Source organism: Oreochromis niloticus, linkage group LG7, assembly GCF_001858045.2.
Source record: "Oreochromis niloticus isolate F11D_XX linkage group LG7, O_niloticus_UMD_NMBU, whole genome shotgun sequence".
NCBI lineage: Eukaryota > Metazoa > Chordata > Actinopteri > Cichliformes > Cichlidae > Oreochromis > Oreochromis niloticus.
In genome coordinates this window covers 31,159,425-31,171,982 of record NC_031972.2, presented here as the reverse complement: position 1 = coordinate 31,171,982, position 12,558 = coordinate 31,159,425, and the positions used below count along the sequence as shown (strand labels likewise).

At 40.3% G+C, this 12,558-nt stretch overlaps 2 protein-coding genes across 2 annotated transcripts; one reads left to right on the top strand and one right to left on the bottom strand.

The window, feature by feature from the left end:
- Positions 1-1,467: 1,467 nt before the first annotated feature.
- alad (aminolevulinate dehydratase) lies at positions 1,468-12,487 on the bottom strand. Its single transcript, XM_003440087.4, has 12 exons — positions 12,345-12,487; positions 11,018-11,143; positions 10,873-10,923; positions 9,404-9,500; positions 8,909-9,044; positions 8,736-8,819; positions 8,458-8,546; positions 7,323-7,378; positions 7,137-7,224; positions 6,960-7,046; positions 6,702-6,831; positions 1,468-1,947 (listed from the first exon to the last, which is right to left on the bottom strand). Exons 2-12 carry the CDS (start codon positions 11,134-11,136, stop codon positions 1,889-1,891), a joined length of 996 nt encoding a protein of 331 aa, XP_003440135.1. The 5' UTR covers positions 11,137-11,143; positions 12,345-12,487; the 3' UTR covers positions 1,468-1,888.
- LOC106097868 (zinc finger BED domain-containing protein 1) lies at positions 2,285-5,213 on the top strand. Its single transcript, XM_019361301.2, has 2 exons — positions 2,285-3,938; positions 4,329-5,213. The coding sequence occupies exons 1-2, from the start codon at positions 2,972-2,974 to the stop codon at positions 4,967-4,969; spliced, it is 1,608 nt and encodes a 535-aa protein (XP_019216846.1). The 5' UTR covers positions 2,285-2,971; the 3' UTR covers positions 4,970-5,213.
- Positions 12,488-12,558: the final 71 nt, after the last annotated feature.

Below are 12,558 nucleotides of genomic sequence, written 5' to 3'. Positions count from 1 at the left end.
TACCTAAGTACTCTGATTACACAAGTATTCTGATTAAGCAGGTAATCAGATTACACTGCAATCTGAGTACTTGGGTAATCAGAGTACCCGTGTAATCAGATTACTTAGGTAATCAGATTACCTGTGTAATCAGAGTAAACAAGTAATCTGATTACATGAGTACGCTGATTACCTAAGTACTCTGATTACACAAGTAATCTGATTACACAGGTACTCTGATTACCCACGTACTGAAATTAAACAGGTAATCAGATTACACTGTAATAATGGATTGGATTTCATATAGCGCTTTTCAAGGCACCCAAAGCGCTTTACAATGCCACTATTCATTCACTCTCACATTCTCACAACTGGTGGAGGCAAGCTACTGTTGTAATCACAGCTGCCCTGGGGCAGACTGACAGAGGCGAGGCTGCCATATCGCGCCATCGGCCCCTCTGGCCAACACCAGTAGGCGGTAGGGTAAAGTGTCTTGCCCAAGGACACAATGACCAGGACAGAGAGTCCAGGGATCGAACCGGCGACCTTCCGGTTGCAGATACGCTTCCCAACCCCCTGAGCCATGGTCGCCCTAGTTAGAGTACTTGGGTAATAAAATTACTTGTGTAATCAGAGTACTTGTGTAATCAGAGTAGACATGTAATCGGATTACATGAGTACTCTGATTACACAAGTAATCTGATTACACAGGTAATCTTATTACCCAAGTACTCTGATTACACAAGTACTCAGATTACCTGAGTACTTTGATTACAGTATTACCAAGTACTCTGATTACATTATAAATCTGATTACACATTACTCTGACTGCCTGTCTAGGTCATTGTGTCCTTGGGCAAGATACTTCACCTACCGCCTACTGGTGATGGCGCGATATGGCAGCCTCGCTTCTGTCAGTCTGCCCCAGGGCAGCTGTGGCTACAACTGTAGCTTGCGTCCACCAGTGTGTGAATGTGAGAGTGAATGAATAGTGGAATTGTAAAGCGCTTTCAGGCTCTTGAAAAGCGCTATATAAATGCAATCCATTATTATCATTATTATTATTATCTGATTACAGTATTACTCTAATTATCTCAGTAATCTGATTACCTAAGTACTCTATTACAGTATTACCCAAATACACTGATTACCCGAGTAATTTGATTACACAATTTGTCTGATTACATTGGTAATCTGATTACACAGTACTCTGATTACAGCCAAACTTTAGTCACAGCAAGCCACATTTATGTCTGGTAACAAAAACATACTCTTAAGTACCTATGTAATGTGAGTAGTGGTGCAATCGGATTACTTGTATAATCAGAGTACTATGGTAATCTGAGTAATATTGTAATCAGAGTACTCATGTAATAAGATTATCTATGTAATCAAGTACCTATATAATGAGAGTAGTGGGTTACACAAGTAATATGATTGCATAGCAGGAAAAAACAAAAACAAAACTAAAAATAATAATACACACAGTTACAGATCCGAGTGAATGACTTTATTTTCTCTGGAAATACTTCACATATATCAGACATTTTAGGATGATTCATACAGATATATTATTAGTAGAGATAACTGACTTTAGTTAACGCTGATCCTACACACCCAGAAGTCACAATGAAAAATCTGCTTTTACACTCTCAGCGTTCGGCTCTATATCAGCCCCTGATAAGCTCAGACAGGTATGTATGATACTGAACTCGCTTTAAAAATAATTAGTGGATACATGTGCGGTTTGCCATTTCAGTTGCTATCATGACACTGATCATAAACAATAGAAAAAGGCACAAAACGAAACAATTTGTGTCTTTTATTCATTTTTTCCCCCTTAAAGGGGTTTTTAGCGAGCATGCCCTGTCAGTTGGTCCACCTCTGTTCTGGTCCAGATCATCTCTCTTCACTCCTTCAGCCAGGTGAGCAGCTGAGGTGTGTAGTAGGTGATGATGATGTCAGCGCCTACATCAAAGAGCAAGGAGAAGCTATTAATATTACCCAAATCCAGAGCAGAACTAACACTTAATTAAAGCTACATAGAAACTGGATGTAATTTTCCCCTCACTTGGGCCCAGACCAGAAGACCAGATTGTTATTGACCCACAAGAAAGCAGATTTAATTACTGCTAGCCTAATCTACAAGAATAGTATATTATTAAATGTATATTTTCTAATATAAAAATGTATATTAGTAACTGGGGATTGGACCACACTGCATCAGACCCTACAGCTCCTCCTGCAGGTGGTGGGCCGACCTCACACTTTCAGGCTGAGCACAGCCAGGCCCAAGCTACAACATCCACCTCAGGTTGGGTGGAAGAGATAGAGGTAGTGGCTGGGAATCTATGCTTAGTGCTGTACCAATGAAAGGACCCAAATAAGCAGCAGGTAATGGATGAAGAAAAGTAAATAAAGCTTTAAAATACATGTAGCAGTGTAACCTCTGTGCCTCCCTCTAGACTCTGCTGCAGGTACTGCTGCTAGAGAGAGACAGGATGGATGCTATCAGTCTTTGCCAGAGTTTACAAGAAATTCAAAGACTGCAACAAACTAAATGTGTTATCTGTATTCTGCTTTTACTTCAGCTTCCTCTTAATTCAGCTGACTGCTGTGGACATCCTGGTCCCTTTCACTACAGACTGCATCAATGTGAAAAGTAAGCAGCTAGCTAAATGAAAGAAAAATGATTTGGAGCAGCTTGTGACTCTAATGACTCTAAAAGTAAAAAAATACTGGCAGCGGCCTCCTAGTAGATACTCCTATGGTATCAATCTGAAAGTCTTATGTCACACACTTCACAAACTTTGGTGTTCACATTGCTCATCCGCCCAGCATGGTGATGACAACACCCCATATACCTTATACCTAGGGCTGAACGAAATATCGCATTTGCCATAATATCGCGATATGATCAAGTGCAATTTTCTAACCGCAAAGGCTGCGATTATACTCTGTTTACGTGACATGCGCGAGTAAAACATGTGATATGATCAAACGAGATTGTCTAACCACAGAGGCTGCACTCTGGTCACGTGACACAGGGAGCAAAGTTTTGAAACAGTCTACCGAGAGTGAACTAGCAAGCAAAGCTGTAGCCTACACAATGGCCTCAGGTTCAACAGAACCAGAGCCTGCGGGGATGCTAGTACCAAAGAGGAACTGCACATCAGCCGTGTGGGAATATTTTGGGTTTAAAAGAGATGATGTCGCACAGAGTCAGGTACTGTGTAAAACCTGTCTTGGTAGAGTTTCTACATCTCGGGGAAACACTACGAATTTGTACCAGCACCTTAAGACTCAGCACAAAACAGAGTATGATAGATGTATGGCTAAAAAATCTAGTAGTGTGCAGAATAAACCTAGTAACGTTACTCGGCAAGGATCACTGACCGAACTGTTTGAAGGTGTTACGCCATATGAACGCACTTCAAAACGGCACGTGGAAATCACCAAAGCAGTAACCCACTGCATCGCGAAAGACATGATGCCCGTCAATACGGTGACCAAGCCTGGGTTCAATAATTTGGTAACTACACTGGATAAGAGGTACAGAATGCCCTCCCGCACGTATTTCAGTCAGACTGCAATACTCGAGCTACATATGCAGTGTAGGCGGAGGGTTGCAGCGGAGTTAAAGGCTGTTGAGTTTTTTGCGGCGACAACAGACATGTGGTCAAGCCGTACAGCAGAGCCCTATCAAAGTCTGACGGTGCATTACATTACCGAAGACCTCCACCTCGAAGCTCGCAGCCTACAAACGGCCTACTTCCCCGAAGACCACACAGGGGAAAACATTGCTGCTGGCCTGAGAGAGGGGCTTGCGTGTTGGGATCTCCCTGAAGACAACCTTGTCTGCATAACGACGGACAACGCGTCAAATATGGTGAAAGCAGCACAGCTGAACGAATGGACCAGGCTCCAGTGTTTCGGACACAGATTACATCTTGCTATTGGTAAGTTACTACCGTGAGAGAGAGAGTGTGTGTGCGTGCGTGTGCATGCATGTATGCGCGAGCCTGTGTATCACTCTCTCCCACAAACACACCACACTATTATTTATCTTGTTCTTTACTGCTGTTAATTCTAGATATGTTATGTCAACCCCACACTGATGTACCCACCTCTTCTTATGTATTTTCTTTTTTGTTTTTATCTTATGGTCTTATGTTCTTGTATGTCATGATGTATGTAACAATAGCTTTGGCAACACTGTTCCCATAGTCATGCTAATAAAGCAACTTTGAATTTGAGAGAGAGAGAGAAATGGTGAAACCTTGCATCATAACTGCAATTGTATGTCTAACACTAATTTTACTTTTTACTTTATTTTTTTTTCCCTCCAGAAAATGCAATCAAAGATGGTAGAGTATCAAGAGCAATTGGGCTGTGCAAGAAGTTGGTGGGGCACTTCTCGCACAGTTGGAAGAAAAAGGCAGCACTCACTGAGGCACAGAAGGAGCTTAAGCTTCCTGAGCACTCTCTCATTACTGAGTGCCCTACAAGATGGGGGTCCAAAGAGAAAATGATTGCCAGAGTGCTGGAACAGATGAAAGCCATATCGCAGGTATTGACAGGTGACCGACATGCACGCTCCCTCATCCCAACCTGGCAGGATGCTGAAGTGTTGGAGTCCATTCATAAGGCACTGCATCCTCTCTCCGAATTTACTGATGCTCTTTCTGGAGAAGAGTATGTGAGCATCTCCTACCTCAAGCCAGTTCTCCATCTTCTGGCAACATCAGTCTTGGCTGAAGATGCTGAGGACACTGATCTGACTAGATCAATTAAAACCAAGGTCCTGGCATACCTCAACGACAAGTATAGTGACCTCAACACCCAGGAGCTTTTGGATGTTGCGTCGTTCATGGACCCTAGGTTCAAAACGCAATACATCAGCGCAGACAACCTTCCTGCCATTAAGGCCCGACTGAAGACAGAAATGGTGGAATCGGCTAGACGTACACATAATCAGGTAAATCCTTGAAAATTATATTTCCACAAACACATAATATTTATATATAAGCTAACTGCAAAACTAATGTCTCTCTTCCCATCTGGCAGGAGAAGAGGTCTCGCACTGAAACTGCTCAAAATTCTCCAAGTGCACAGGCCTCTGGGGGAAAGGCAAAGAAGACTCTTGGTAGTCTTTTTAAAACCAGTGCGGCCTCTTCAGCTTTGCCTCTGCCACTTGAAGATGTCGTGGAGGCAGAGTTGAATAGTTACCTGTTGACCCGTCATTGACGGAGAGGATGATCCCTTAGCCTGGTGGAAGGTGCACAACATTCACTTTCCACGACTGTGCAAGATGGCCCGCAAATATCTGTGTGTGCCAGCCACAAGTGCCCCCTCAGAGCGTCTGTTCAGCACTGGAGGGAATATAGTGACCTGCACTCGCTCATCCTTAAAGCCAGCAAAAGTAGATATGCTGGTCTTCCTAGCAAAAAACCTGTGAGCTAGGATGATTATGGCTAGCTGAGCCATACTCATTGTGCACTTTAGTTTGTGCTGTGTTGCTGTTACTTACTGCAGATAATCAAGATGTTCAGCCAGTTTTAATTTAAAGGCGTGTTTGTGTGTGTGTTTATACAATTGCTATTATGTTTGCACTTTATGTGTAATGTTACTGACTGCAGAGATCAGTAAGATGTGTGTATTTTTTATTTATTAGTTTTATTTATTTAATATTATTTTTTAATTTAATGACTGTCTAGTAGTTCACAGATGTCGAAAAACTGAGTGTGGTAAAGCCACTGATTTTTTTATGTATATTTCTGCAATCTGCACATTGTACTGACTTTCATTTTAATGTTTACACCAGGGTTCCTTGTCAGCACTTTATGCTCAGATGTTTGTAAGCTAAAAATAAACTATTGTGTATGTTCAAATATACTGTTGTGATTGAAGAAGTTAAATAAAAATGTCAGTCATCAATTCATGCATCACCTCATGTCATCATAACAGAGGTCTGTCTTCCAGGAAAGAACAGTTTAAAATTAATGTAATATAGTATTGGCCATACTATATGATGTATTGCTTGTCTTTGTTTAATAATACAGAAGACAAAGACCTTAAAAAATAATCGCATATCGCATCACAATCGCAATATTGGGGCAAAAAAATCGCAATTAGATTATTTTCCATAATCGTTCAGCCCTACTTATACCATATACCCCATATACAGCTGAAGGGTAAAAAGTAAAGAGACCAAAAGTTGACTCCTGTCTTGTCTGGATTTGTGAGGAGTGTTAAAAGAGAGGTGACACGTTGCAGACAGTTCCTCCACAGGAGTAGTACAAAAAAAAAAAAAAATCAGAAATCTGTTTACGTATTTAGTTGTTCACACCCTGGGTTATACAGTCAGGTCCATAACTATTTGGACAGTGACACAATGGATGAATCTAATTTCTAAACCAATAATGCAACACTATCGTTAAACCCCTTGAAATGAAGCTGAAAGTCTGTACTTCAGGCACATCTGGATGGGCTGATTTGAAATCTACTGTGGTGGTGTACAAAGGGAAAAAATAAACAGGTAAATTAGTGTCACTGCCGAAACACTTACGAACCAAACTGTATCAACTGTTGTCTGAAAAAATAAAACATAAACAGAGGTTCAAAATAACACCTGTAACATCAGACTGGGGCTTTAAAAGCGCAGTGTTCTACACATTAAGAGATTTTCTTTGAGGTAATTAAACGCTGTCAGAGGGTCTCACCTGCCCTGCGGAACGCTGTCATGGCCTCCATCACGGCCGCTTTCAAGTCAAACGCTCCAGCCTGTGCGCCATGCCATATCATAGCAAACTCCCCAGACACATTGTACACTGCCAAGGGGTGAGTGGGGAACTGAGGGGAGGAAACCAAAGAACATTTAATATTTTAAAGTGTTGCTAATTACCTGAAGGAATTTTAAGTATGTTTTATTTGAATTCTCCTGCCCTCACTGGACTGGTACATGAAATATAGCTGCTCACTTTGTCTTTGACTTCCCTCATGATGTCAAGATATGGCAGACCCGGCTTCACCATCAGCATGTCCGCACCTTCTCTCACATCTCGCTCCTGCAGCACAGACCAACAGCTCAGGATCTCCAACAAGTGTTTGAGTCTAAAAAATTTTTTGCCAAACAGACGTGTCCACAAATCATTTACCACAGCTCTGATGGCGAGCCCTCGCGCGCCAGGAGGCAGCTGATAGCAGCGTCTGTCCCCGAATGCAGGCTTCGACTGTGCGGCATCCCTGTATATGAACACAGCAAGGGGTGGGGCTTAGGCCTCGTCTCACTTCAAAGTGCCTCTTGACTGATCTGTTAACAATGGAGTTTGGAGCTCACTTACCTGAAGGGACCATAATAGCAAGAAGCAAACTTTGCACTGTAGCTCAGCACTGAAACCTGAAAAAAACCCAAAACAAACCAAAAAACCAAAACAAAACACAAAAATTCAAGAAGATTTTATTTTATTACAGTTTTCATCAAGAACCTTTTTTCCCCCGCTGATGACATAAAAACTAATACACGGGGACAAAAAATGATGAAGAGTATTGACAATTTCGTAGATGAATAAAAACAAGATGAAAACGGTCTGGAGAGACGAGAGCCAATCAGAACTAATTAAGACATCTTAATTAGTTCTGATTGTAGGAAGCAGGAAGGCGGGACGAGTTCGGAAGTGATCCAATCAGAAGTAATCTCATTGTGCAGAAAGGTCAGACGCGCACAATGTGATCAGCTCCTGACAAACAGGGTGGGAGTTCCCATGCTCCCCGTTCCTCATGGAAACATGACAAAATGTCAATGCTTGGGAGGAAGAGAAGAGTAGAAGTATGGACACATTTTGATTTGATGTCAAGGAAAATAAGATTCTTGGTAAACCATGTGGAGCAACTCTCTCTGGTAAACAAACTTTAACATTCAATTTTTGGATGTAATCTACTATAAATCATATGATATTAGTCAACTAAAAGTAAAAGAATTTAGATGCCTAAATTATGACTAAAAGGCGCTGACTAAATCTGAATCACAATTTCCTGTCAAAATTAACACCATATAAAAATAACAATGACATAATCCAATTACTAGTCACTGTCTGTGTATCATGAGTGTAACACCCACTCCTGCAGCTGATAAGAATGACTAAAAATAACTATTTGTTATGCAGAAGAGCATCTCTGCACAATAGCAGCAGAAGACTGTACTGAGGCTACAGTTTGCACGGGTTCATCAAAATTGGACAATAGAAGAAGAATGTTGCCCGGTCTGAGGAGTCTTGATTTATTCCTGGAGAATAAATCTGTTCTGAAATTCGCTGGAGGGAACATCATTCTCAATTTTTAGCATTTTCCACATTCTTTCCCAACAGTAAAAGGTAGGATCAGAGGTGAATGGTTATACTTTGATGAGCCACACTATGAGACTAGGTCGCAGGTTTCTGAGTTGCATTTAAATATGAATAAAAGTCCCTGTACATTTACCTTATTTCCCAAACCGTTGGAAATCAGTGCTTGTTTAATGGCTCTAACTCTTCCATCCATCATATCAGAGGGAGCGATGATGTGACAACCTGCAGAGCAACATACGACAGACAACGCGATGATTAGTGCACCAAATGTAGTCTAGTGTAGTGTGCCTTTAACTTTGCCTTACATTAATAAAATTTAAAAAAGAGGAAAGGAGAGGATGAGGAGGTTTCCTCCAGTTTGTCACACTAATAAAACAAGCACAATCATGAAAAAACAAAGGAAAGATTTACCAGCACGAGCGTACGCCAGCGCTACTTCAGCCAAACGCAGACAGCTGGCATCATTGTTCAGTGTGCCATCATCATTCAGGATGCCTGCCAAGAAAAATAATAAATAAATAAATAATATGACAACACAAATATATGAACTTTTTTAGGCTGCTTTATGAGGACAAGTCACTGACCACAGTGTCCATGTGACGTGTAGGGACACAGACAGACGTCGCACGCCACCAGCAGCTCCGGGAACAAAGATCGGATTTTCTTGACTGCCAGTACCGCCGGTGTATCGTTGGTGTCGGCGCCTGAACCCCTCTCATCCTGAAGGAGGAGGCATGAGAGATCAGCGAGTCCAAGTGTGAGGGAATTGAGTCATGTCAGTACAAATCCTCGGGCAGTAACGAACAGCTATAGCAGGATGTCAGGCTTTCCAGAAAGCTTCTGGCTTCAGGAATTTGCTCCCATTCAGGGACAAAATATCAGTGAAGTGAATCCAGTCTAATCATTTCCAACAGAAACTGAATGAATACACAATAATAGCCTCGTACTGTAGCTTTAAATCCAATATAAAAGACTGAGCACATTCGAACACCGCACAAGACGAGTCATGTCTCTGTTCACTGATGAACTTTTAACAAATGACTTAAAAAGTCTACATAGAGGTTTTTAGCTCTTCATACCTTTGCTATTTTTGCCGGGACACCAAAAATCAGCACACATTTCAGGCCGTTATCCACAAGTGGACGCAACATTCCCTCCAGCTTGTTCACTCCATATCTGCAGGTACAAATATAATGACAAAAGCTTTTTGTTAGTGAGGTTTCTGCAGGAGGCCAATTCACATCCTGCAAAAAAGTACAACATATAGAAGAAAAATGACTATGATTCATGTTTAGCTAAAGCTCTTGCAATTCAGTGCTCATGTTTGGGAGTTACTTTGTAGCATTATCTGAAATAATTTCAGTTTCAATGCGTCAATGAGAGATATAAATGAAATCTGATGAACATGATTAAAAAGTTTGTCCCAAAATTAACTTTTATGCTTTTTAAAATCTAAACTTCTACCATCATCTTTGCCATTTATTCCACAGTGGTAAATTCAGGATTGTTTGAAGTCTGGTTTAGCTTCTGTGAGTGATGTACACAGCATCTCTACTTTTAAACTTGAGTTAATAAACATTCTCATAGGGTACAGGAATGTTTTCATGGGTTTCATCAGTGTGACTTGAATTGGTTCTTAGTTTCATGCACAAAAGGAATTGTATATTTGGTTCAACTGAAGCCTTTTCAAGGGGTTTTTAGGACAGCCCGATAATGAATTACGATAATCCAGACTAGAAGTAATAAATGCGTGAACTCATTTCTCAGCGTCACTCTGAGACAGGAGGTTTCTAATTTTAGAGATATTGCACAAACGCAAGAAAGCAGTCCTATATAGATGCTTAATACGCACACTGAAGGAAATATTGTGGTCAAAAATGTCTCCAGGACTGAACAGTGTTACTGGAGGCCAAGGTAATGCCATCTGACGTATGTGGTTTGACATGATGTTTCTGAGATTTTTTTTTTTCTTTTTCTTTTTTTAAGGGCCCAGTACAGAAACCTCAGTTTTATCTGAATTTAGAAGCAGGAAATTAGAGATCATCCAGGACTTTATGTCATCAAGACATCATTCCTGCAGTTTAACTTATTGGTGTTTGTCATCTGGTGTGTCATTTGGGTTTCATGGAACCCAAATGACACACCAATTACACACTAGAAACCAGAATGAATTTCATTACATTCTGTATATATGGAAACATTAATATTTACATGGTAAACAGATATTTTAATCACTTTTCCATCTCTATGTCTTGTTACCAAGATGCTCCAAAAATGTAAGTAGAGGTTTTCATTTTGGGAGGTACAGGTCTAACGATTCTCGTCTTATCTCGGTCCAGGTCCAGTGTTTGGCTCTGGGTCCGCCCTTCCTGACTGTTTTTATCTGGAGACTACACCCTCAGTGGTTTCACAACTGCAGGGTGACACCATACGCCATATGATTTTTGTTAAAATGAACACTTCTATAATGTAATTATTCTTTTTTCAGTAGGTTTTTGGGCTGTTCTGAAAGTGAAGACTTGACGCTATTGATGGCTGTGGACCTTACCTGGCCTGTCCCGGCAGGCTGCCGATGGGCTCTACTGCATCTGCACCATCTCTGTAGCAAAGAAGACCACGTAACAAGAGTGAGAAGATTTGAATGTACTGACCTAAACTTCTTCTGGTCAACCCAAAGTTATTTTAAGACTTACGTAACAAAGATTGGGTAGATAAGATTGTCAGGTCTTAAATCGGCAATGCAGGTCTGCCAGTATCGTAGGGTTGGGTGGAAGTAGCCACTGTGGAGAATTGATTCTGCAGGCGTCTGCATCTTTACACTGAAACAGGGAAACCATCAGTGACAAAGATCCAAAATATTCCCCCCTCTGTCACACATTCGCCCATCAGCTTGGTGACCGTTAACACTGATCAAGCATGCATGGAGCTGATTCTTCAAACAGCAGCTCAGCTCAATTCAACTGCAGAGTCAACAAGCCACAGCTGCCTCCGAAATGTTATCTTAATAGGCTGGACCAGCTTTTCAACACGAGATCTTAGGGTTATGTTACGGTCTTGTAACTGTGCCATGTGGACTTGGCCTGGCAGGACTATCTACAAGAAATGAGCCAATAATCCCTTTTTCGTTACTCTTAATTGTTCTGTTACATTTATTGTTACATATTCAAAAAATACATGTGTTCCTTTTGAATTTTTAATTCTTCTTAGTATATTTCTAACTTAACCTGAAATATAAGACCCCTCCTAGGCAGTAGGTCTGGAAATGGGGTCTAAAATGAAAAATAACATTTTACAAAATGACTGTCTTATAATAAGAGTACTATGAAGAAACTCCAGAATTTTGTTTCTTCAGATTATCTACTGATAATTTTATTTTTTTTGTGGTACAATTTATTATGTTTGCTCAATCAACTTGAATGAAAATAGCATTTTCTTCATTTTTGTGACAAACAAGTATTCTATGTGTGTGTGCTCAAATATGAGACTTTTACGAAGACTGCTTGAAATTCAATGTCCGGGGGGAAAAGGGCCAGAGAGTGGGTGGATTTTATTTTTCCTTTAAAAAAAAAAAATGGAGAAAAAAATGAAAACGATATTGATATATGAAGCTAAAATTTCACAGCAAGTATTATTTATGTGCAAACTTTGGACCACAAATTTTAGGCAAATCTAGAATGTAAAAATGTAATGATTTCAGAAAGAATAACTCCACAGTAGAAAGGGCATAGTGGCATCTTAACACAGTTACTAATAATTTTCTAACCTTGTTTATGATCAAAGTGAGAACCGCAAAGGCCAAAAACGCACTTTAAATGACACGTTATTCTTCTGTGAACTTTAATTCAAGCTTTTCACTGAGCAGGTACTCTCTTCTTCACGTATAGTTATAAAATATAGTTTTAACTGATTGGGTAACTATAGAAATGACCGCTAACCGCAGCTAATGTCATAAATATGTTATAGTTGTTTTAAAAGACATGAAAAAAATGAGCAAACGTTAAAATACGCCAATAAACTCACCTCTCAAGACAACAGCTTCTTACTTGTCCGCACTTAAGTCAACTGACATTCTGTCTTCTTCGATGGTGTCGATTTTAGCGTTATGCTATCGCCACCTATCGACTGCAGTTCTGCTTGTAATAACCTTGTCTATTATGATTATACTTTTATTTTTTAGAAAATAATAACACAAATAATTATTATTCATATATCTGTAACTGTTTGATATATCTTT